The 27,506-nt window shown below is 42.2% G+C and overlaps 1 protein-coding gene across 11 annotated transcripts in view; it reads right to left on the reverse strand.

Moving 5' to 3' along the window:
• NRXN3 (neurexin 3) overlaps positions 1-27,506 on the reverse strand; it is a 984,867-nt gene that overhangs the window by 532,044 nt on the left and 425,317 nt on the right. For all 11 annotated transcript variants that reach the window (XM_065635027.1, XM_065635026.1, XM_065635029.1 and 8 more), the window contains one exon: positions 18,994-19,113. In XM_065635027.1, the coding sequence (XP_065491099.1) occupies positions 18,994-19,113 (120 nt within the window). The remainder of the gene's footprint in view (positions 1-18,993; positions 19,114-27,506) is intronic.

The raw sequence follows: 27,506 nt of genomic DNA on the forward strand, positions 1-27,506 counted from the left end.
ACTGCGGAATTACCCTGCTCCCCCCTATTTGCTTCATTCCTTAGCTATGGCTGCATCATGTTTACTGTCTGGGGTCATGTCATGTACAACATTTTATCATTATTTCAAAATCATCAAAAACACCCAGCAAAACAAAAAAAATTGGAATTTGCCACAAAGATTTTATCTCATCTAAGCAACTACCTCTTGACAGCCATTCCTACAGTCCGTATTACCAGGGCAGTTGAAGGTATTCCAAACACTGAGGGCAAAAGTGCTTGGAAAGCCCTAGACCCTCAGTAGATGTTCTCTAGGATACTCAGTCAACAATGGGCCATGGAGAAGCTACCTGGACAAGAGTGTTCCTGAACAAGTGCAGAAACAGATCAGGGGTTTTTTTGGTAGAACACAAACCTCATTGCTTCTTCAGAAAATCTTCATCTAACCAATAGAAGAGAGAATGTGTCATTTCAAGTTGCAAGCTCTGTCCCACTGGGTAAATTTGAAGAGCTTCTAAACTTACAGAAATAATCCTAAACTAAAGTACTGTTTCATAGCATGGTACATGCAGAGGCCATATCCATTACTCTTCCACACCTCCTTCTACAGACTGAGTTAGACCATTCTCATTGTTACTGAATCCTCTGGTGCTGGGAGGTTTTCAGCCACATGCCTGATTAAATGCCACCTCCCAGGATTCCTGGATAACAGGAATTAAATTTTAATACCCTTAATCTAGTTGACACTTTTTCATAAGCCATTTTCCCCCTCCTTCTTCTGTGTTATAAATGACCAATTACCTAATCTGAGGTAATGCAGGCCCTGGTCAAGGCTAGTGAAGGTCAAGGCAGTGGGTGAGATCCTGCTTGCAGCACAGAGTCACATTAGGAAAGATTAATCACCTTCTAACCTACAATCCCACGTTTTGGCTCCAAACAGTGAGAAGGCAGAGAAAGAGGTATCCATCACATTAACCAAATAGTACAGCAAATTCTTGGCAGTGGATCAGCAGTAGGGTGCTCTCCTGACAGGAAGAGGAAGACTACAAAAAGAAAAGCAATATTGGCTCACCAAGGTTGCTCAGGGACAAACATCCCCACGCAAGTAGTAGGGAAGGGAAGTACCCCCCTAGCTCACGCTTTGGATTTGTACTTCAGAAGAGAGGGCTGCATCGGCCCTGAGAAGGAAGTATGTTGCAGTGTGTGTGATATTACCCTTTCAAAGAAGTAAAAATATTGTCTCAATGCAGCATATCTAACCAGCTGAAGGGAACCAGAGAGGAACAGTCTCAATCTGTGTAGAATGAAACAAACTTCCAGCTACTTACTGTTATTGTATACTTCCAGAGCTTCAGGAACAGCTTAGGCAATGGTCTAGTGCAACCTTCTCTCTACATTCAGACAATATTCATGCTGTCCATTGTTCATTCACAAAATAAACTTTCATCTTCAGTGAAGTTAGAATGCATGGGCATCATAGAATCATAGAATCATTTTGGTTGGAAGAGACCTTCAAGATCATCAAGTCCAACCATAACTTAAATCTAGGACTAAACCATGTCCCTTAGAACCTCATCTATACATCTTTTAAACGCCTCCATGGATGGCGACTCCACCACTTCCCTGGGCGGCCTGTTCCAATGCTTCACAACCCCTTGCATGAAGAAATGTTTCCTAACATCCAACTTGAATCCTTCCCTCGTGCAACTTGAGGCCGTCTCCTCTCGTCCCATCACTTGCTACTTGGGAGAAGAGACCAACACCCTCCATGCTACAACCTCCTTTCAGGTAGTTGTAGATGGCGACAAGGTCTCCCCTCAGCCTCCTTTTCTCCAGGCTAAACAGTCCCAGTTCCCTCAGCTGCTCCTCATCAGACTTGTGCTCCAGATCCCTCACTAGCTTTGTTGCCCTTCTCTGAACTTTCTCCAGCACCTCAATGTCTTCCTACAGTGACAGGCCCAAAACTGAACACAGGATTCGAGGTTTGGCCTCACCAGTGCTGAGTACAGTTACTTGTTGCATCAACAAGGCCTAACCCTGAGTGGCTTTACCTGCTTCTAGAGATATCTAGAACTAAACTTCAGGACAGTAAGTCATTCCATTACTAACTCCTTACTCTTAGAAAGAATAATTTGTTTTGTAAACTGAGACAAAAAGATTGATGGTAGGAGGACAGGAGACATTCCTAGAACACTGGCCTTCTGATTGACTACATACTAATGTTGTGTAATTACTAGAAAAGCAACAGCAAAAGGGATAAGGAAATAATCTGAATCTTCTACCTACCTACCTTCATCACCAGAAAGCATCAGACCATTAGAAACAGAGCAGATTTTTTTTTTTTTTTTTAACTGCTGGGTTCTTGGAGGGACTGTTTTAGAATCATCTTACGCATTACTATTGTCAACAACCATTAAATTTATTTCATTTAAACAGTAAAAATCCTTCTTTCTCCTCCAGAGATATTCCCAGAAAACTGGGAAATACTTCAGTTGTGACACAGCAGCACTGCTCCTTTATTCTCCTTTTTTATATATATACTTATGCCTCCAGTCATGTTCCTTGCTGAATCTTCTCAGCTTTTAAGGTCTCTCAGCATGTTTGCTCAGCTTATAGAAATGGTTTCCTGTTCTTCATATGAGGGAACTTACAAACTCCATTCATGCAATCAGGAACAGAATGTATGATGTCAGAGAAAAGCTGAAATATGATCTTCTGAAACTGGTAACATGTATGGCAGGAGATAGGAAACAGATTTTTTTTCAGCTGTGCTTAGTCATGATCAAATTTAGCCTCTTCATAGTGCTGGAGCAAGCTGACATCAAGTGTTCCATTTAGTTTGCAAATTAGGAGGATGTTGCCATGCAGTGTGAACATAACCACTCTCAAACAATTTAGTGCTGTCTTTACCAGGCTTCTTTCTACTGCTGATCAGTAAAGATGCAAGTGAAACATTTTTAGGTTCTTTTCTTCTGAAGCAGAAAGGCAGACAAGAGTGGCAAAAGAATTCTCTACTTGGCTTCTGAAGAGTGAAGCAAACACTCACATGGTGATCCTCCACATCTGCCTTCTAGAGAAGAAAATGTCTGCTTGAACTGCCACTGACTAATAGCTAAGTGGCAAATTGTGAAAAAATATGGACGAAAACCCATACAGACAGCTAAAGTAGCAAGTAGAGATTTAAAATTTGTATTTGACTGATGTGTTTGCAAATCTGCGGGATGTATGCATGACCAATATTAAGCACAGGAGAACAAGAAACCTAATTCAGGAGTATGAAATTGCTTTTTAAAGGGTTTTGAAAAAAGCTTATAAATTGGGGTTTCAGAAGCTGCTGTCCCACAACAGTTTTCAAATTATATTCTAAATATTTAACACTTTATTTTACTTGAATAAACTTCACTTTTTCTTCTTATTAATGAGTGTGTCTTTAGATAAACTGACCAACACTGGGCATGCTGTTCTAGGAACCAGCGATGAACTTGCACAGTATGCCCATCTAACTTCAAATCCGCATTTTCAGGTTCTTGAGCTGTGATAACGCCTACTTATGATGCAAACCAGTGCAGTTCTGTTGAGCTCATGGACAGATGAATAGATAAAGCAAAGACACTAATGTGAATTGCAGCAGCCCAAGAGAAGGCCTTCACAACACTGCATGATCACTAACAAAGGAAAAATTTGCTCCCTACAAATTGCAGGGGAGAGTGTTCTATAACTTTTATACAGAAAGGAAGGATTTAAATGAATGCCAACACTAACATCAAATTAAAAGGTAAAACTTAAGTTTCCTCAGAGAGTCCAGCAGAACTCTGCCATGGGAGATTTCCTGGAGCAACCTGATCTAGTTGAAGATGTCCCTGCTCATTGCAGGGCAGTTGGACTAAATGACCTCTGAAGGTCCCTTCCAACCCAAACTATTCTGTGCTTCGATGAAAATGGAACAGACAGCTTCACTGCCCAGGCCAGAAGGTTCAAGGCATAGGAGGATTGTGGGCACTGATATGCCCTGCTTCTTACAGAAAATAGTCATTTGCCTTAAGAAGGTTTTTTTCTTTGGTGTGTGGAACAGAAGATTATTCTCAGGTGGATTCTTCATAGTTACTCAGAAACGTCTTTGGGGATTACTGCAGCTGATCACTGTGCTTGCTGGAGTTTGTATTGTGCTGGTGAGTAATTGAAATCACAGGATTTCTGGTACCAAGGACCTTCCTTTTGCAGTTACGAAGAGATACGTCCACTATCAGGTTTGTAAGTTTTACAGATTTCTGAGAGTATCTGAGCTTAACCTTTGTTTTCTGAGAGAACTAGCACTAACAAAACATCAACCAAGTCAAAGCCTGCAAAAGGTAAATGCTAGAGATTGTGAAGAGTGCCTCAGTCAACACCTCCTGTTGGATTATCAATAAAAATAAACTACGGTTTTCAGCATTCACTGAGTAGCATTTACTCACCTGGGCAACACACAAATCTTACTCAGCTTTTGATCTTTCTGCTGTGACCAGAAGACCTAATCAGAACCACAAGCAGAACTGTCCAGATCTTGAAGCTTTTCCTCAAGAATGCTTCAAGATCTTCCAATTCCCCCAAACATCCCCCAACATAAAGTACCTACTTGCCAAAGTGTAACAGCTGTTATTTTTCTGAGACTGAGCCAGATTTGAACCAGAAGAGGATATGTAACTAATCCCAAACTAGCTAGTCCCTGCCACTTTCCAACTGTGTTATTAGGAAGCAGCTACCCTTGACATGAAACAGTCTCACTGCCTGCTGCAGTTAGCAGTTCCCAGACTGAAAAGATGTATAGGGCACCAGCAGCAAATGCCAAAGGGAATCTAGAGCTCTTAAAACAAAACAAAACCAAAACAAAACAAACAAGCAAACAAATGAGGAAAATTAGGAACAAGGGAGACTTTGCTCAGTGCTTAATAGTTTAAAAACTCTGTCCCTGGAGAATTCAATTCCTTCTGCCTATGTGTTGTCTTGCTGCTTAACTGCAAGGTCTGTTGATTCACAGCTGCTGCTCTGTGCCGGCCCTGGGCTGCCTTCAGAAGAAAACACATGGAAAAGACAAAAAACCCTTTCCCCACTCAGTAATAGCAAACCCCAACTCAGAGAGAAGACAGCAACAGAGGAGGAAGTCAGAAGTCTGCGATACACCAGTGATGACAGGGTGAGCCAAGGCAAAAGCTGTACTTGGCTAATGCTACTCTTGTTAGACCAAAGGTCCCCATACAGAACAGACCACACTTTGTGCTCTACCTCGCCCATGACCCTGTTTTTACATCCAAAATGCCCTCAAGTTCCTGACATATTGTGATCCAGTCTGATCTTCAGAGCTCAGTATAACCTATGTGCAGCCAACATGAGTCACTTAATTGGAACTGCAAGAAGAGTTCAGCTATTTGCCAACATGCAAATTTTTCAAGAGGGCAAAGAAAATGTCACATTGTGGGCAGAAAACACCCTCACAGTGTTATCCATAAAGGCTTGATCTTACTTTCTAACACCCTACACCTTGAAGCCATAACTACTACATCAAGAAAATACATCCCAGATAAGGTTCTAAGGAGGGCTTACAGAGAAAAAACGATCAGTACAGCCTAGATGACAATGGTGTCATCAATTTAGTTAGGTCCTAAAGTTCTCAAGTTGAGTGAAATGTAACAGTTATGAAAATTCTAAGATGTGCATTAGGAGTCCCACTGAAAGGTATTTGAAATGGAAAACTGTTACTGACTTGCCCTGAAGTTGCAGTTGTTCCAAATAAATTAGGACCAGTTATTAGGAGTTAAAAAGTGGGGAAGGAAGTTTGTCTCAGTCTCATTTAGGCATGTAAGGATTTTGTACTTTTTCTGTACTCATCACCTTCACACCACTTACGGGGATTTGAGACTAGAAATTATAAATCAGGAAGCCACTCTCAGTCAGCAGAAAAAACAGGAAAGTACAAGTTCGAGCTTTTGGAAAATTCTAAGAACAAAAGCAGGAGGACAAGCGAGGTCAGTCTGTTCTTTACAGAAGCATGAGGAAGTGAGAGGCAGAGCTGTGAAGACATTGCACACGCATCTCCAACACACGAAGGTACGTGTGATAATCAGGAAGCTAAAATGGCAGGCTCCAGGGTCACACAAGGGGTGAAGAAGCCTTTTACCCCAGGCACCTTTTTCTGTAAAGAAGCTGTTCTGCGGAACAAATGCAAGCTGTCTATCCATGACTTCAAAAATAGCTAATGAGTCACTTCTATCACTTTCCACACTGACATTAAACTTGTCTTAGCAACCCAAGGCAGGCTAATATCCCGACCAGCTTGTGAAAAGTGACTTTTCTTCTTATTCTCCAGAAATCTCTTTCCACCTTGTAACAGAAACTCAGCAGACTTCAGCCTTTTCAAACACCAGCTTCCCATGTTTCTTCTCTGCAAGGACAGTACCCCCGGATCAGTACTTCTCTATGCCAAATCTTATTGAAAGCAGGAGAAGTAAAACATACAAGAGCTCCCAAAACCACAGCTTCCACATAAATAGGAAAGTATTTGATGGAAGAATTAGGAGAACAGAACTGCTAATTATTTTAAGTAACATGATCAGATAATTTCAGTTTTGCCCTGGAACATTTTTGTACAAGACCTAAATAAATAAATAAAGGCAGAACTAGGTAGACCCTTGCAACATGCAGAAATCTTCATGACTTCACAGACTGTAAGCAAGGAATAACCACAGACAAGAAGACACAGTCTCAGCTCTACTGTTTGTTATTTAGCATGGCTGTTCTGAAACTATGGCATCTTAAAGTAGCCTTCTGAGGGTTTCTTAAGCCATCTTAAGTCATGGCAAAGCCACAGGACTCAGTAAACATCGAGAGAAATGGGAACTGCAGAGAACTATACAAAACCTTAGGTGATTTTGGAAAACCTCTTCTTGAGATTAATTTGGAGAAGAGAAAAAGGCAACTGGAAAGACAGATTCTTTCTAACTTCATTTCAGGTTCTCGTATTCCAAACACTCACCAAGAGCCTGGGAAAAGCCAAGGAAAGGATGCCTGGGGTCTGGTGGGAACACAGCACCATCTCGTGGAGTAAAGGGAAGAAGTATAAGAAACAAGGAATAAGGATTTCAGCACTTCAGATATGCGCAGCTTGGCTTTTTGACAGCCTGTTCTTCTAGCAGGTTAACAAATCTCTGGATCGAAATGGTGCTTCATAAAAAAAGTTCACTGCAGATCTATAAAGAACAAATGAACAACAACTCCCTATTTTTATCCCTCAAACTCATCACTGTTAACATAAACACTGGGGGCCTTTTCATAAATAGAGATGTGTGGGCAGACAACCATCTGTACTTAATGCTATTTGCCAGCAGGCCCAGCGCAGCTGTGAGCACCCTTTTCTTGCAAGTCTGAATCTCCTATGCTTAAGATGGGTAAAGAAAACAAGTCTCCAAATACTAAACTTGCCAGGACTAAAGACCTATACTTCCATCTCTTCAGTGCTGGAAAAGAAAAAGGCCTTTTTCCATTTAGAAGGAGGAGTTGGAGGAAACTCGGAAAGGCAGCTTATTCCACCCTTTCCAATATTTGCCCCCAAACATGGAGGTATGCTTGCAGAGCATCTGAGAGTGAGCAGCTTCAGTTACTCGACTGGTTCACATCTTACTGGTCATAAACAAGAATTTCCTGGCACCAGTGCAAGTATGAAAACCTGGTCAGTTTCTACTTCGTTGACCAAACTTAGTTACAAATTCATCTCTAAAACAGAAAACATTTAAGTGTCCTGGCTCCTAAAGGAGGTAGAAAATGCAGGGGTCTCCGCACAGGACAATTGAGTTGATCTTACATTCTGCACTATCCCAAGTATTGTGCCATACCTAGCTCCACTTCAGCAAATACTTCCAAGTTTATTCTTATTTCATTCTAGTCTCCAGAATGTAGTTTGCTTAAATCAGGAAGCATAATGTTATACTATCTCTGCATTTTGAATAAATCCCATAATGAGTTTAGTACAGGTCTCTCAAGTGTGATATTTGGGCTAAGTATGTTCTTTGGTGTGCCTAAATCAAGACTAAATTACATGAGCCATCAGTAGCAATTCTGCAGCCAAGTGGGGATCTCTGTGAGGATGCTTCCCCTGAGAGAAAGCACAAATTTGTGTTCAATGTGTCCATCAGAAGTACCTCTATTCTAGCAAGATGAGATAAAGAATTTAAACCTCCAGCCTTTTCCAAGTGGGACAAATGCACAGTAAAGTCACCACTGGTAAAAAGTGGAAAAAAAAAATAGAGAAAACAGGCTAATAAATTTTTTTAAGGAAAAAAAAATCCCAGCAAACACGACAACAAAAAAACCACACATACAAACCCAAAACAACTACAACAACAAAAAAAACCCACCAGACAAACAACAACAACCACCACCAACCAACCAACCACACAAAACAACCCCCACAAAAACCCCCTCCCTGTACAAACACTTAGCTCCTATGATTTCTGTTTAAACAGCAGGAAGCACTGACAATTCTGCCTCAGTTTTTGGTACTCAAGTAACTATAACAAAATGAATTCTCAGGATATTCTCCATGGTATCTATGTAAGGCAACTCATCTACCACATATATAAGCTGCACAGCTGACAATATTGTTACAAGTGACCAACATCATGCTCTACTAGGTAACTTTGCATGTTTTCTGGAGTCAAACATTATCCCCATTGACCTTGAGATTGATATCAGCATCTCTCTTACATACACACACACTCTCCCTTGGCCAGATTTTCTCTTGCCCTATGTCATGTAACTGGAGTGCCTACAACCATTTGCCATCAGTCAGATTCAGTTACTACTTCTGAGAACTTTTGCTCATCCACAGAGAGCAAGGGCTTGAAAGCCGGGTCTGCTCAGTTCATTCTGCACTGGTAACACAACCAATCCAGTGTTACAACAGCAAAGTAGAAAAATGAGTCTTTGCTGATGTCAGCAGTAGCACTGCCTTCTGTACCCTGCAGCTGGTTGGATCTGTAATTGAAACCCTGGTGCACAGGCACTCCTCATGCATTTCCAAGTAAAAGACACCTAGCTGCTGAAGTCTTCAGTAGTAGAAAGAAACGAAGACATCAGCCATCTCTTCAGTATTTTGTGGTCTTTAATTATGAGAGTATCTGTGGCAGATGAACTCTTTAAAGACACAGAGGGTTCTAAGGGACCTAAGAACTGTATGATGGATGGCTTGTGATATTGCTATTTATCTACATCATTTACCTGAGATCAGCAGGGCAGAAATGTAACAGATAGAAGGTCATTTAGTGAAAAAGAAATATGACAGATAGATATAGGAAGCCAGCAAACCTGACACGAGCTTTGCTGTGGCCAAGCACTGCAATTAGGTTTCAGACCAGAGACAAGAGAAGAATAGAGCTCCAACCACATTTCCTTCAAAATCAACATGCTGGAGTCTCTTTGGAAGAAAAAGTTGCTTATATTTGGCAGGTGTGTTATTGAAGCCAAATTCTAGTCAAGACACTCTGGTCTAGAGGTTAGTTATATTATCTGAGACAGTTACTCAATGCGCATGAGCACAACTACTCTCAGGTTGAGGCCAGAGGCATTTGAACAAAAGCACATTACAGAGATCAGACAACTCTGCTTTCCTAGGGAAGGAGATATTTTCTTGTCTCTTTCCCCATCCCACTCAAGACCACACTCTGGAGCTGGAAACAGAGAGATCCTGAAAGGCATCTCCCCGGCCAGGGTGGCCACCACTGCTCCTCTCCAACACAGAAGCCTGGGAAAAGCCACAGGGAGTCTCAACACCGACTGAAGCATAAACCTCTAGGCAGAGGAGAATGAACTAACTTAGGTCAACACTTTGAAACTAAAATCAGCTGTCTTCTTTCTCGGATTTTTAAGTGCTCTGCTAATTTTCAAGATAAATTCATCATTTTGATGTAGCCAATGAATCCTGAACTTTGTTTTGAGAAAGATGAAATTAACCAACATCCCACTTTTTTACTCCTTCATTTTTTTCTGTTCAGAACTATTCCGAGATTTTCAGAGAAATATGCAAAGTTTTGCTTGCCCTAAATGTGCACTTTTCATTGATTAAACTACCATTCAGGAAAATTTTTCACCAGTTCCATATGTTCACAAGAGTTTGAAATGAACTCGCATTTAGATTTGGAAACTTTGGACACTCATTAGCTAACTGGGGTTTCATTTAACACTTACCCTGCAGCAGAATTCATTTATTCTTGTTTGGGTTTTTTGGTTGTGGGTTTTTTGTTCTTGTTTATTTTTTGTTTTCTTGTCGTTGTTTTGTGGGTTTGTGTGTGTTTGGTTGGTTTTGGTTGGTTGGTTTTGGTTTTTTGTTTGTTTAGGGTTTTTTTACTAAAAAGCCTATTTCTTTCCTCAACTGGAGAAATTCCTTTGTAGCCCAAAAATCGCAAAGGACAGCAAAAGGTAGCCAAAGTCCCAGGCTCCACTCACAGTGCTTGCACAGGCCCCGGGTGTCAGTACACAGTAAAACATCTCTACAGAGATCATCAAATCCACCAAAAAATGCTCCCCCTTGTAAAGCTTGTTTCACAGCTACCCAAACCGCCAGTTTCCATTTGCCCCTCGAGGATCATTATTAAGATAACTGTAATTAAGGTTTTGCATCTAATCCCCAATGCTCCACAGCTGAGATTTTTACACCAGCTCCTGGGTAACAACATTGCATCATAATAAAGAGATACAGATAGATAGAAATATATACATACATATATATATATATATATATATATATATATATAGCCCCACCGGAGATCAATAGGTAGCCTTCTTCCAATGACAAGCAATAATTAGTACATTAGTCAGCCTAGATACTGAACAAGAATCTCCTTCAGGACCTCTGACTCCTCCTGCCTTTGTTTTTTCTGTTAATCATTTCCATTGCAAAAAACAAGATAAACATACAAGATGTCTCTCTCTACTCATCCCAGCCTCTTTACTTATGTAGACCCAGACTTGAAGGCTCAAGACCCAGAAAGAAGGGGAAAAAAAAAAAAAAAAACCACCAAAAAAACCCAAACAACTACCACTGCCTGCATCCCCCTGCATGTTGGCATTTTCTCAGCTGCCTGCACCCTGTAAATATTTTATGACATATATTTGTCCACGCTAATGACTAATCTGAAAGGTAGCTTTCAGTCTAAGGTATAAATATATATATATATATATATAAATCTTAAAAAGAAAACAGGCATATTTGATAAATGAACTCAGAGAATCCCATGCCAGATTTGATCTTCACTGCCATAAATCTCAAGTTACCTCATTGAAATAAAAGGAATTATTCTGTATTTATAAATAAGTGTTACTACAAATGAAGTCTAGTCTATAAAATGCAAAGACAAACTTCAATCACTATTTCTCTGTTCTCACCCATTAACGCAGGGTCCTCTTTGCAAACTGTTTTCTATGTATTAATAGATACCTTGGGAAATAAACAATAATCACCTTGAGAACCTTATAGGAATAAGAATACAACATCCACTACAACAAACAACTCCATACTATCCAGGAAAAAATTAAGTTAATCCCTTCCCATCTCATTAATACCATTACACTCCACTTATCACACATCAGACTTAGACCAATGGCTTAAAAGCACAGATATCTAACTCAATTGGGTACGGCAGAGATGGGAGAGCACACAAAACCCAGCTGGGGCAAAAAGCAGACTAGAGATTATTGCAAGCCAGAGCTTCCATGAAGGACATTAGGCTCAACATGGGAATCAAATTTTCATAATCCACAGTGCCAGTTATGGCAGATTCATAAGGAAATAGAGACGATCAAAGCCACCTGTGCTGTCACCTGGATTGGTGACTGGGGTATCCTGCTGCAGATCAGCAACAGCTGCAAGAAGATTAACAGGCTTCTGCAAGGGATTTTCCCTTCGTGCAAAAGTACAGGTACCATCTAAATACTATGTGGCACCCAAAATACGTCATGTTGATGAAATGGTAGCTGCTGTGAGATTCACCTAGAGTATTTGGGCAACACAATAAATGACAGAAGTTTCATAGCATTACACAAAACAAAAAGTAACTTAAAATAATGGTTCTTAAGCTCAGGGTGACTTTTGCCTACAAAATCTAACACTACATGTATTTGCCACTAGCTTCTGAATTCAGTACTCTACCATCTTCTGTGGAAAAGCTGATATAAGAAGAGAAGAATCTTTAAAGAGTGAAATTGCTAGTTGAAGCCTATTGTGGTGTTTTCCTGAGGTTTAAATTTAGTGCATCTTAAAGCAAATATGAACATGTGCAGGATATTACACGGAAAAAGCTACATTAAAAATTAATCAAATCCTTGTTACACTTGACAATTTAGAACACTTAATTTATTAACTTACATTTAGTGCAAAGATGTGCTTAGAGAACATCATCATCTGCAAATAGAGCTTGGGGTGACAGAACAGAGGTTCGTATTCTGCTGTACCACACTTCTGTTACTGCTGTCAATTTACATCAATGCCTGTTCAGAGACCACACCCTGGGTGTGCCATTCACGAAGGAACAGTTTCACGATCCAGCTCTTTCATGGGGCAAAATACCCGGTACGCAGTACCACTCACTCAGCTACTGATAACATGAAAAGTGATAATTATTGCCATGACCACCAAAAAGTATCATATTAAAAAAAAATACTGTCAAAGAGAGCAGAGATCAAAAGGAACAAAATTATGGCAGGAGGCTTCTGTGACATGTTTATGAAAATGGCATAGCTGCTGCACCCTGTCAGGAAGAAAATTAAATAACTGCTTGAACTGCTCAAAGGTGGGTAACAGAAGCTGTAATCACTGCCACCTGCAAAAAGTCCCTCTCCTTCCATCCTATTGAAGTCTGTAGCACAGCTGGACCATAGCTTATGTGCTGACAGCAGCCAGGTGTGCACAGATACCAGTGACTGATTGCAGCTGTCATCCTAAATGCTCCTTCTGCCAAGCTGTTGAAGCAATAGTAATTAAATTACTCACTAGAGAGCTAGCTGCATTTTGGGGATCACAAAAGGATAAAGTTGGCTACCTTTCGCAATCGAAAAAAAGAAACACCTCTCTGTCAGGGCACCTTGAGAAGTTGAAAGATGCAGAAGAAACCATTCCAAAAAGCACCTGTCACTCAAATTCCCTCTTTCTCACCCAAAACAGGGACATCCAGATTTCTCCCCATGATGTTGACAACACTACCCATCGTGGATGACTCCCAAAGGAAACAAAGGGCAAGCAAGCTTTTGATCTGCAGCCTGATCTGATGTTTTACAGCTGTTATTCAAGGAAGGAGAAATGCCTTTCAGTACACAAAAATGCAACAAGCATTCTTAAACCATTCAACTGTGAAAGCAATTATGTAGTGGGTTATTACTGCACATCAAAAAAGTTCATACTGCTTTATTAAGAAGTAGCAATAGATCCTTGCCCTAAAGATGTTACAGGTCTTGGAGCTGCAGTGCAAATGAAAGTAAACAGTACTAAGAAGGTTAAAAGCAAGGTTCACAACCCAAATCTCAATGGTACAATTTACATCATGTATTAAAGCGCACAGTTTCCTCCCCTTTCATCCCATTTCTCAGGGGATAAGGTCATTCAGAGACAGAAGACACCAGAAGCTTAGGGTAGGAACTGAAAATGAGCCATCAGCCAGATAACATTAGTTATAGTAGAAGGCATGTAAAAGAGCACTGAATAAGTGAGGGCAAAGCATGACGAGGGAAGCAAGAAGTAGGCAGGGTGCCTGACCTGCTGTAATGAAGTATGATTCACTCAAGATAAATCAGAGGTGACTCTTGCTTCATGTAGGGCGGATGTCTCTGTAGTATCAAAGGCAAATCCCTAAGCGTGCTGATATTTAAACAGCTGACTGGTTTAGCCATGCACGACTAAAGAAGTCTGTGCAGATTTATTTTCTACACACTAGCAACCTCTTGCTCTCTGACTCAGTAAGTGATAAACTGGGCACATCAGAAATAAATGGGTGATAATTAAACATGAACAATGAAGAGGGTTTCTGTAAGTAAATTAAGCTGAGCATGCTGGCATTGACATTAAGGGAGGTCACAAAGTCTGGACAGAAATCAGCCCAGACAGTGAAAAACATAAAACACTGAGGGAGAGAGAATAGGGTCCATCTCCAAATTGGGGGTCTGAATTCTGCCATGGAGATAGCTGTAACTGCTCAGTAGCACAGACAACACAAGTGTGGAGTGCAAATGGCTCATGAGCACTTCAGAATAAAGCCATCACCACAAAGTATAACAACAGACAACTACGTCAGCCATTTGCCCTACTAGCAGTTTCTTCTAATGATTATTCTGCCATGCTCTTTAAGCAGGAGTTAAAGAAGCTGGTTCTGCCACTACCTTTTTGCAACCTAGTCTACACACTATCCTCCAGAAGCATGAATCCACTTAGGTACTCATTCACTGTTTAACAGAGGAGAGAAAAAAGGAAAGGCATTAGTGGAAGAGCGATGGGTCTTGTCTGACATGCCTGGAACCTGACCTAGAACACATGTGGCAAAGAGGTTAGCTTCAGCCTTCCTCGTTCAATCCAAAATACTTTGTGCTTTACTCTAAAGTATTGGTCTTAAATTTGTTCTACTAATTTTGATATCCTTCCTTTTAAGTCAAGAAAAAAAAATGCTGGCTAGTAAGTAAGCCTCACTCACTGCGATTACAGAACAGAAGTTATCAAAAGCTCTTCCTGTGACAGTGCTACATTAATGAACAAAAGAGCAAAGTCATTATTACTCCCCTTTCCCTTGACTCCTTCCCTCCTCCAAATGTGATTCACAGAAAAGTATCTTGGAAGAAAAATGTAAATTATTACACAAAAAGAACAAACAGGCCTGTATGTTATCCCTCCCCCATACCAAAACAAACAAACAAACAACAACAACAAAAACACAAAACAAAACAAAAAAACCCCCAATAACAACAAAAAAAATCCAGGCAACACATAACCAAACATAAGTAAATTAACAAATATTCCCCCTAAAAAGCCAATCAATAGTCAGCAGCTAGACTTAACTGTTGTAACAACAGAAGAGACAACATTGTTTTAAAAAGTATTTTATACTCTTCCTTCCCATTGCTGCAGTTTATTGATCTTTTACAGACAGTCTCCACTCATACATACTTGTGTTAGCCTGGCAATTTCTTCTGCAAAGCTTGACCCTCAGTGTTACCCATCTGCATGAGGCACTGAGTAACAAGGGTTCTTTTCTATGATCTAGTTTGACATACATATACCATTCCCATCAGCTAGATTGCTGAAGCCTTTTTTTAATGCATTCTGTCTGTGCAGAAAATGTCATTGTTTGACCACAAAGACAAGATGATGAATAAGTTAAAGAGGCTGTAAAGCTGTTGATAGGACAACAGTTTAAATACTGCCACATCTTGGAGTTTTTAACTACCATGTTTTCATTTCATGTCATGGTGAAGAACAGTAACAGACAGGATGGAGTTCCTCCCAGATGCAAGACGTTTCATTAACATTGTGGGTTAATTTCTAATTCTCATAACTCATCTGCTCATAGTTAGACAGTTGAACAGTCTAAGCAAGTTTGGCATGCCAAGGTTTTTTAATATCCCTAATTATCAACTGCAGTATGTTAATGCTGATTTCCTACATCTTAGAGTAAGAAAAAAGTTCTGAAAATAGGTTGAAATCCCTGATTTATGGAATGTGATGCTGGACTGATGAAAACCTCTTTAGAGACTGAAGAATGAGGAACCACTTAAAAAAATTAAGAACAGATCTTAAAAAGCAAGGAGAACAGAAGCTGCACATCCAAAATAGTACCATTGCTTCTATTTCCATGTTTCTTTACAGGTGTTAGTACTGGACAGCAAGCAGGGCAGACCTTTAAATTTACTTTTGTACAACAGACCTTCTCAAATACATTTGAGGGCAAGGTGTGTCTTTTGTTGTTGTTGTTGTTAATATTGGTACAAGGAACGATACACCTTAACATGAAGCATATTAAAACTGAATTAATGCCCCCATAGCTTCCACTAATTTCTTATTCTGAGGAATCCTGATTCCTACAGCATAAAAACACCATCTAAAACAGAGCTACACACCACCACCTGAAAATTAAGGTTGTATCATCATTTCCACTAGGAGTTTAAATCCTTGCCTTGTTAAACACTAGTGAATATACAAATGTGTCTAGAGATAGACAATGTGCATCTCTGCCACCTGTGCTTCTCCTTCACCTTTCAGAAACAGCAGTTTCAAGCCAGTTGCATCTGAATTTCAAAGCTTAATGGCCCAGTCCTGGGACAAAAATTAAAAAGCAAAAACATAGTGGCACACCAAGCTTTCTTGAGTATTGACAAGACCGAATGACTTTGCAAAGCTTATGCTAACAAATAAGAAATCACACCAACCAACTGGGGGTGATCTAAAGAGATCATCAAGAATAATTTAAGAGAATACCAGACCAGAATTTATCTGTCTCAGAGGCACTGAAATATTTTGCATCGAACACATGGAAATACGAATTTTCCAGTGTGGATGCTTGAGTTGATTAAAAGAAAGACAATATATTCAGTTAGTCCTGCTCTTGCTACTGTTTCCATTGTGTAAATCTAGACCTGTTCTATTGACTTCAATATTCCATATTTAGATCAGTAGGAGACCACAATTTGCTCATAAAATAGAAATAGCCATCTAACAATTAATAGAATTAGATTCCTGTAGCACAAAAAAAAGTTCTATCAAAGACCCTGATGCAATAATAGCAAGGATGCGGGTTACACAGAAGTTCTCTCTCTCTGACATTACTTGCACTAAAATCCAGTCTAATAAACATTTAATTTAATTAACATCCAAGTGCCTGTACTTCCATTAGACTTCGGTATAACAACAATAATATCTGACAGATAGGAACAGGAAGGAAGCCTTTTCCCTTTCCACAACGCTCAATGCTTCATAACTTCATCAGGCAACCATGAGTAGAACTAGGTCTTCAATGTCCTGATACAAGGTAAAAACTAAACAAACAAACAAACACACAAACAAAAAAACCCCAAAACAACCCACACCACAAAAAGATGTTGTACGTACTTTTTGAAGATCCTGCTTGAAGTCTTGTTGTGTTCCAGGAGGAGTCCACATGACCTACCTTTGGAGACCATTTTGAAACCCACATCCACCCTGCGAGCATTTCTACATCACCAGCCAGGCCTGACCCTGTGAGGCTGGCTACTACGTTGCCCACATCACCCCACTCATATCAAGCCCCCATCACTACTCTGTGTGGTTTCCAGCTGCCAGCTCTAAAAATCAGACAGGAATCCCCAGTTACACACACAGGAACCTGGCCTGCCAACACTTAGAGCCTGCTCTAAGTCATTAGCAACAGCATAACAAGGGCACTGCGGCATTCCGGAGCTGTGAAGCCTAATACAACAGGAACAAAACCAACAGTATCAATAATCTCTTCAGAGATTTCCAGGACTTGTACTTAAATGCAGCCGAGCAGGTTTCAAAGTGGCATTTATTTCACACAACAGGTTTATTAGCAAGTCTAAACTGAACGACTGAACAAGTAGCCCGAGAATAGGAAACAAAAATGCAGATAATCAGAGCCAAATCTTATGGCTCCAATACGAAATGTTTCTTCTGGACCCAAAGAGTCATTCTGAATTCTAAAACACCCTAAAACCAGATGTGGCATTACGGCCTATAAATCTGTGTCTGTAGTACATATCTTATACAGCCACTGTCAAAGCACAAAAAATGACAGGCCTTTTCCAAAACCTGCTCGGGAGAACTACACTAAGAGAAAGGGGACACCAATGCAGATAACAAATTTTGTGAATGATTTGGAATAGCAGGCTTTTTGGCCTTCAGCAGAAACAGACTGTCAACCCACATTAAACAGCTTGTCATATGTGCCATCGGTCCAGCCACATCTCAAAACTTCTAGGGCAAGGGTTGCAGATACGACAGTGTTGTGGCATCAATATTGCAAGGATCTTGCTGAAACCACTAAAAAGTCTATTGCAAATACTCTTAATTATAAGCAGAAGCTTTTGAGACGCAGGTGGTAAGAGTGGACTATGAGTCCTTTCTGGTCTTAAAATTTACACACACAATGAAGCAAATTATTGAAGCCTACTGTTATGCTTACTACAGCCATCATAATATGCTCCTTTGTTCCCTGCCTTGGAAGTGGAGGAAGAAGGGAACTGTCATCTTAAATAACAGAAGTGGGGAGAGAGTAAAGCTGAACTGATCTGCTCCCTCCAGGCAGGAGCAAAGGCCATATCAGGATGAGCAGACGGAATATCTGAAAGCTGATTATCTACTCCCTAAAGGAAAACTTCAGGGTTTTGTTCAATTATTTCATCAGAGATCTTAATAGTAATTGGCCAAGAAAAATAAATCCAATGTTTTGAGATGAAGCAAATCAACATGCCCAGCAGCACAACACTGTTGCTGTATGTTTAATTGAACACCTGGTTTTAACTGAACATTCGAGCAAACATCACCCAATTTTTCATCTCCACATACAGCTAGCAATTCAGTAGAACACAATCTAGAACACTGCTCAGCAGTTTTGCATGGATTCCATACCTTTGTCACCAAGATTTGAATGAAAACCTCAAAGCATAATTCAGTACACAAAGCCTAGCTATTTTGTACCTATCTAAATATTACACACAAAACATACAAGTCATTCCCAGTTTCTCTAAACCAGAAAATCCATTAGCATCAATTATCGCAATTAGTCTGGTTGAGTTAACTTTAAAAAAAAACAAAGAAAAAAAACCCCAACACATACCAAATTGCATATTTTCATTTTAACAAGGAAATAAAATAAAAACGAACTGCTGTATGCTTCAAAGAAACTTCCCAGGAAACAAAGTTTGACTTTGACATGCTAAGTAAAACTAATAATGTGTTCTCTGTTCTCTCATCCATCAGAACTCACAGCTCCCCAATCCAATGGAAAAGCCTACTTACGGTCATTACACTGGCTCCCAGAATATGAAGTCATGGAGCAATCACAGGTGAAGCCTTCCCACTGCTGGTTACAGATGCCCTGATTTGCACAGGAATCTTCCTGGCAGGTAGTACTTGGTCCTGAAAAAGGGATGACAAGAAAAGGGTGGAACAAAGTTGAGAGTATAATTTTAGTCAGGCTCACATAAGCTACAATTCATCATTAACATCCTCATGCAGAAGAAAAGCACTAACCAAACATGTTTCCGTTCTTGGACATGCAACAAACTCAGGTAAAAAGAGCACAAAGACAAGTGTACACTCCATGACAAAAAAAGGCAAATTGTAACACAGAGTAAGGAAGAGCAGATAGCAACATATTCCCTCTTAGGCAGGCCCAACTCATACATTCAGTGCTTGCTCAAATAAATTTACTGTAAAATACAGTGTGATACAAGGATAACAAACCCTGCCAAGCTGCTGTGCTTCACTGGAAATCAGATCGCCTTGTAAAAATGCCAGCTAAGAAATGGGACCATGAACAATGCTTCATCCTACCCAAAGAACCCTGATATGTGGATCCAAACTGAAGTTTTGAAGTCTCAGTTGGCTACAATAGGTTAATTTAAAAAAAAAAAAAAAGAGATTCTGCCCAGTCCCATTACATAGTTTCCTCTGTAAATAGGTCAATAAAGTCCTCAGCAAGGCATGACATTAATCCACAATACTTCTCTATCCTGGACTGGTTTCCACAGCCCCTCGGGGAAGCAGAGAGGGAAGCAGCCACTACTAAAAGAACAGCCTTACATTGTTCTGTGATTTGGAGCCAACAGTTGCTATCCTACTCAGATAAACCTTGCAAAGACAACCCAAGAAACAGGCAAAAAAGTGAGCTTCAGATCAGAGGGACTCTGAAGGACAGCTAGTATGTCATCCACAAGGAGGTAGGTGGGTTCTGAATCACCTGAGAGCAAAAGCGAAGCCGCAAGCCACAGATTATAAGAACATAAATTCAGAAGTTACTTCCTGGGAAAGTATTTTATCTTCAGCATTCCAGACAAAGGTATGCTGCTCCTATTGTGCAGTGCTTCAAATAAAACATAAATCTACAGCTGACATACCTACCATTCTATACCTTCCACTTGTTGGAAAAGAAATAGAGTAGAAGTTGCTAGGCTAGCAGTTGTGGCAAAATTGTGTCCCATGGATGAACTTTGCTCATTACAATCTCATTATAATACCAAAACACACCTCCATCCCAAAAGCTACCCAACTCCCTTTTACCTTAAGCATGCTCTCTGAATTCTTTTAAGTCTACACCTTTAAAATCAAAGCGAGAGAACTTAATACTGATCAATAACGAAGATACATATGACTAGAGTCACTCAGGCTCCACCTAAACACAGAAAATTGTATAAAATACCCTGATGACAGGGGAAAGGTAGGGAAGATACCATCACTTAGAAGTCAAGGAGACAGCATCACAGACTTCCAGGAACAGTCGATGGGCTGAACCTATCTTCCCCACCCATGGGGACACCTTCGGGTAGGACTTGCACGCTTGGTTATACCAAGTGTTTCCCCAGGAAACTTAGAAATCAAGTTTGTTTTTGTAATCACATTAATAGCACTACATACTCATCTTAAAATAGATATATTTGGTACCAAAGTGTGTTTTGCAGATAGCAGGTTTTATCACCAGCAATCTAAAATAACTTGTACCTGTTGCTTGAATAAATCTCTGTATTTGTGAATCTAGTCATGATAATTCCTCATTAGATACGCTTAGACGTATAGTATACATTACACTAGTCATAAATCTGTGTAAGTGAGTAAGTTCAATGACCACAACCCAACCTAACACTATGGGTGAATCCATAATCGTGTGAATTTAACGTGGCTGTTGAGCACGATCGGACTTATAGTGCCAACTTGAGGTCATTTTGGTTTAATTTGGCATCACTCAGAAGCTAAGCTCAGCTGCCCCCACCTCCCTAGCAATATCTGAGGACAAGCTGGAATGCTAGGGGATTTAGTTTCTGCCAAATTAACCCTTTTAATGAAACAGTACCTTCAAGACCTTCTCCTTCTTGACTGCTCTCAATTCCTTCATCCCCCAGCCTGTATTGATACCGGGGTTGTCCTGACCTAGGTGCAGGACCTTGCACTTGGCCTTGTTGAACCTCATGAGGTCCATTGGGCCCACTTGAGCCATGCCATGATGCTCCCAACAATTCAAAGATGAAGCTAGCAATGGACACTTATAGCTTTTTAGTTCCTGCTCTTCCCACCAGACTGCAAGAACAGAATGGATGAATTTCTGTAGCTTTTTAGGTATCTGTGTTTCTTTACATTTCTCCTGCAATGAGAAGCAACATGTGACTATCAGTAGACAGAGAGTTTAACTGAACATTAACAAAAATCTGAGTTTCTTCCACAATCTGTTTTACTGTAAAACATAAAAAAATAATCACAGAATGTTAGGGATTGGAAGAGACCTCAAAACATCATCTAGTCCAATACCCTTGCCGGAGCAGGAACATCTAGATCAGGTCACACAGGAATGTGTCCAGGCAGGTTTTGAATGTCTCCAGGGAAGGAGACTCCACAACCTCCCTGGGCAGTAGAGGGGAAGGAGAACCTCTCTCGACCTCCTAACCACCCCCCTTCTAATACACCCCAGGATGCCACTGGCCTTCTTGGCCACAAGGGCACAGTGCTGGCTCATGGTCATCCTGCTGTCCACCAGGACCCCCAGGTCCCTTTCCCCTACACTGCTCTCCAACAGGTCATTTCTGAACTTATACTGGTACCTGGAGTTGTTCCTGTCCAGATGTAAGACTCCACACTTGCCCTTGTTATATTTCATTAAATATTTCCCCACCCAACTCTCCAGCCTGTCCAGGTCTCGCTGGATGGCAGCACAGCCTTCTGGCGTGTCAGGCACTCCTCCCAGTTTGGTGTCATCAGCAAACCTGCTGACAGCGCACTCTAGGCCCTCATCCAAGTCATTGATGAATATATTGAATAGTACCGGTCCCGACCCTTGAGGGACTCCACTAGATACAGGCCCCCAGCTAGACTCTGCCCCATTGATCACAACTCTCTGGCTTCTTTCCTTCAGCCAGTTCACAGTCCACCTCACTATCCGATCATCCAGTCCACACTTCCTCAGTTTAGCAGCGAGGATGCTGTGGGAGACGGTGTCAAATGCTTTACTGAAATCAAGATAGACCACATCCACTGCTTTGCCATCATCTAGCCACCTGGTTATGACCTCATAAAAAGCTACGAGGTTGGTTAAGCATGACTTCCCCTTGGTGAAGCCATGTTGACTGCCCCTAATGGCCCTCTTCTCCTTGATAAGCCTTGAGACAGTGCCAAGAATAAGTTGTTCCATCACCTTTCCAGGGATGGAGGTGAGGCTGACCGGTCTATAGTTACCCGGATCTTCCTTCTTGCCCTTTTTGAAGACTGGAGTGACATTTGCTTTCCTCCAGTTCTCAGGCACCTCTCGTGTTCCCCACGACTTAGCAAAGATGATGGACAGTGGCCTAACAATAACCTCAGCCAGGTCCCTCAGCACCCATGGGTGCATCCCATCTGGACCCATGGATTTATGGATGTCCAGATTGCTTAACTGGTCCCTAACCCAGTCCTCATCAACCGAGGCAAACTCCTCCATTGTTCTGACTTCCTCTGGGGCCTCAGGGGTACGGGGCTCCTCAGGACAGCCTCCGGCAGAGACAAAGAAGGCATTCAGTATCTCTGCCTTCTCTGTATCTTCTGTCACCAGGGCACCCACTCCATTCATCAGTGGGCCTACATTGCCTCTGGTGTTAGTTTTATCTGCAATGTATTTGAACAAGCTCTTTCTGTTGTCCTTGATCCCTCTCGCAAGGTTTAATGCTAAGGAGGCCTTAGCTTTCCTAGTTACCTCCCTACATCCTCTGACAACAGCCTCATATTCTTCCCAAGTGGCCAGCCCCTCCTTCCATGATTTGTAAACTCTCCTCTTCCACTTGAGTTTGCCCAGCAGCTCCCTGTTTAACCACGCAGGCCTCCTGGCTCCCTTCCTTGACTTCCTACCTGTTGGGATGCTCTGATCTTGAGCTTGGAAGAAGCAGTCCCTGAATGTTAACCAACTATCTTGGGTCTCTTTACCTTCAAGCAGCCTTGCCCATGGGATTTCCCCTAGCAATTGTTTGAAAAGGCCAAAGTTGGTCCTACTGAAGTCCAGGGTTGCAATTCTGCTTAGTATTCTGTTCCTGCCACATGAGATCCTGAACTCCACCATCTCATGGTCGCTGCAACCAAAGCAGCCCTCAACCTTGACCGCTTCAACCAGACCCTCCTTGTTAGTGAGAATGAGATCCAGCAGCGCACCTCTCCTAGTTGGCTCATCCACCATTTGCATCAAGAAGTTATTATCAATGCACTGAAGGAACCTCCTGGGCTGTGGCTGGCTGGCTGAGTAGTCCTTCCAGCAAACATCAGGGTAGTTAAAATCTCCCAGGACAACCAGCACCTGTTAACTGTGAGGCTGTTCTCAGCTGCCTGTACAAGGCCTCAACTTCTTCCCCCTGATCTAGTGGCCTGTAACAGACACCCACAACAGTATCACCCCTGCCAGCCTGCCCCTTAATTCTCACCCACAGACTCTCAACTCTCTCCTCATCCGCCCCTGGACAGTACTCAATACATTGTAGTTGCTTTCTCAGGTAAAGAGCAACTCCACCACCTCACCTTGCTGGCCTGTCTTTCCTGAGAAGGACATAGCCATCCATGACCACATTCCAGTCATGTGAGCTGTCCCACCATGTCTCTGCAATTGCCACCAGATCATAATCTCCTGACCAAACACAGGTTTCTAACTCCTCCTGCTTATTCCCCATGCTGCGTGCATTGGTGTACGGGCATTTCAGGGAGCGAGCTGAGCACACCGATTTCACCCTAGGGGGATGGGAGGCCTCCCGGTCTTCATCAATACAAGAGAGCTGCCCCACTGGTGCAAGCCCAGCTACAACCCTATCCCCCTTCAAATCTAGTTTAAAGCTCTCCAAATGAGCCCTGCTAATTCCTGTCCCAGCATCCTTTTGCCCCTGTGAGATAAACCTTTCCCGTGTATTACTGTCTGGACTGGAGTCTTATAAAACCAGCCATTATCAAAGAACTCAAAGCCCTGTCTGTAGCACCAGTCTCGTAGCCAAGCATTTATGGACTGGATCCTTCTCTCCATCCCAGGTCATCACCCAAAAATGGAAGGAGGGAAGAGAAAATAACTTGTGCCCCAGACTCTTTCACCAACCATCCCAAGGTCCCGGAGTCTTTCTTCATTCCCCTCAGACTACGGGATGCAGCTTCCTCCCCACCTGTCTGGAAGATCAGTAGCGGGTGGCAGCCTGTCGAGTGCACCAGGCTGGGGAGTGCCCTGGTGATGTCCCTGATCTGGGCTCCAGGCAGACTGCACGCTTCCCTATGATGAGGATCAACTCTGCATATTGGGCCCTCTGTTCCTCTCAGAAGGGAATGACCTACTTCAATTACCTTTCTTTCTTTCTTATCAGAGGCAGTCTTGAGGCATGGTGTCAACTGACTCTTCCTTTGTGACCTCATAGGCAGGATTTCCACCACATCCTCACCTACCTCTCCTTCAAGATCCAGGGCCTCAAACCTTTTACAGAGGGGCACCTGGAGAAGCAAAACGGGTAGGGAGGGGGGTCACCTGTGATGCTGAACTGAGACTTCCTTCCAACCCTCCTCGTCTTTTTGGTCTCCTGCCTCTGCCCAACAGTGACGGGGCAGGGGCTGTCTCAGGTCTCCCCACTCTGCCCAACAGGGCGGGGGGTCCATCGCCTTTTGGGGGGTATCTCCCTGGCGCCTTTCTGGCCGGAACACCAGGGAGCTACTCCACCAGTCAATCTCCTCCTCACACTCCCTGATGGTCCTCAGTCTCTCGACCTCCTCAAGTTCCACCACCATGCTGAGCGGATCTTCCACCTGCTCACACCTCACGCAGGTGGAACGCTGCCTCCCCCCCGGCAGCAGCCTCTGGCACTCCCTGAAGTGAGAGACCTGAACAGCCACAGATCGGGGCAGGCCCTCCGTCTGGGTCGCCACAGCCTTTTTGGGGCAAGCTCTCTGTCTGGAGGAGACCCTGGCAAGCTGCAGTCTGGGACACTGCCAATAGGTGAGATGGTCTACCGAGCAAGGAGGGACAGAACCTCTGCACCCTGCTGCAGGAGCTGCCGCACCCGCTGCCGCAGCACAGTGTGGGTGGCACTCACGGCTTCACAGCTGCTCGCACCTCCCAGCGCCTGGAACGCTGCCCTCCCTGAGGCTTTGTCAAGGCTGGGGCGGGGGTGTGATCACGGTTACCCTGGCAACGCCCACGCCACATCAGCCGCTCTCACAAGAGCTGCCGGGTACCGAAACCCCCCTGTACCTCAAGATCTGCCGCCGCAGCTCCGGCTGCACTGACTCTGACCATCTGACCTCGGGGACTACGTGCTAGTTTCAGGTTTCGACCGGTTTTGTATCTCCCGCTGTTACCGTAGCAACGCCCACACCACATCAGAAAACCAAAACCCCAAAACCTCTAGGTAGAAGCAAACAACAAAACCCCTGTAAGAAAATTCACCTATTGAAATGAGGTGGTGGCAGCAGCCACAGCAAGAAGCCAGTTGTTACTGTACTGAAACAAAGTTGAGCAGCAATTTTCCACACTTTTCTCCTCCCCTCCACCTTTTCTAGCCATCCACCTGACTCTCATTTGCAGCTGTTTGAATCCCAGTGGTCTCACTGGCACAGTGTGTGAAGCCAACAGATCACTTCTAGGATTACAACTGTGCTGACAGACATTACAGCTTCTTCAAGTGTACACATTTCCCTCCTGCCTTAACACTTATAAAAGAAATAGATGTAGCTATATGGATACACATGCATCGGGCTAGGGTCTGACACTTGCTTCGGACTTACTCTGGCCCAGTAAAAAAGGGATGACATTTAACAATCTGAAACAGAGTATTAGTTGTCATTTTACCTGAAATATCTGAGCTATCTGAGGATAAGGAATAAGGAACGGATACCCCTCCTGTACTTTACTATCCCATTATCTAACCTCTAACCCTAAATAAGAATGTCATTACTCCTAGAGGTATAAACAGAAAGTTACATATACTTAAAAAATAAAAACAGAAAGCAATTGTGACCCTATGCAAACTTGCTACAGCATCAGCTGTAAACACCATTACACAGAAGCAAAGCAGAACAGCATTTTCAAATAGTTCTCATCTCTTCCTGCACTCTTCTGAGAATGATTGATAACTGGACTTGACAGCGGGCATCATCCCACACGGATATCTCTTGCCTAGATGCCACAAGAGAAATGACCAGTACTCTACCCAAGGAATAAGACTACATGAGGCCTAGAACCTGTGCTTTTGTGGTGCTCATTGAGATAGTCCAGACAGCCAAAGGACCTGAATTCATGACCCATACTGTGGTTTCAGAATTGTATTTTACAGAAACCAAATCTGAAGATGAACATAGAACTTCCAAAGTATCCAGAGGAGGAGAAGGAACCAAAAAAAACCCAAACAAACAAACAATGAGGAATTTTGAAAGCCTGACAACACCACAGGGAAGCTCAAAGTTTGGTCTGCCGTCTTTAGAGTCAGTTGTGACGGCACAGCGTAGATTCTGGGTATTATGCTTTGCTTCACTCCTTAGTACTATGGGCCATGTAAATGGTAAAAGGATCTTTGTCTCTGAGAGTTCATCTACTCCTGCTGCTTACAATCCTTGCCTGATGTCATAATCCGCCATCTGTGACAAAAGAATTTTGTTCAGAGCAACTAACAAGGATGTCACAGGGGATTAGGATTTTGGATTAGGGAGCAAAGCGACAGAAGCACAGGAAGGCTTATAAAACATGAAGATTGTGTTACCACGCACATGCCCTTCAGTGCTAACAAACAAGGAAAGAGAAGATGACAGACAATTTAAACTATACAGCAGAATTGGTTCTAAAATACCAATGCAATCAGGGTTCAGGTCTATTTTTAATCTTATTCCTTTGGCAATACTTACAGCAGTTAAGTATTTAAAAGCAAAGTTTCAGAACTAGTCTTCACTTAATAATCCGAGATATACCTGATTAATCACACTATACTTTTAACTAATAAAATATCCACACTGACTTTAATTTTCTCCTTAAATTGCCAACACTCCAACAAGACTTGCTAATTCTGTTGCATGCATTTTTGTTCAAAAACCTTAGTTTTGTTGTCTGTTTGCAGCTGGGCTTGGTGCATTGTCTTCCCCATGACACATGCACAGTGGAAGGGAGATTGAGTGGGCAGTAGATACAGAATAAAAGTGGAGATGTCCTCAGTGTAGAAAAGCATCCCCCACTAGCAGAAATGTGACTTGCTCTGTCTTCTCCTGTTCAGACTAAGCCTACCAACAAAGCCAGCTGCTGAGGAACATGAGATAGCAAAGCAGAATTCTTCAACAATGTCCATTTGATCTCT

The sequence above is a fragment of the Caloenas nicobarica genome, chromosome 5, assembly GCF_036013445.1.
Source record: "Caloenas nicobarica isolate bCalNic1 chromosome 5, bCalNic1.hap1, whole genome shotgun sequence".
NCBI lineage: Eukaryota > Metazoa > Chordata > Aves > Columbiformes > Columbidae > Caloenas > Caloenas nicobarica.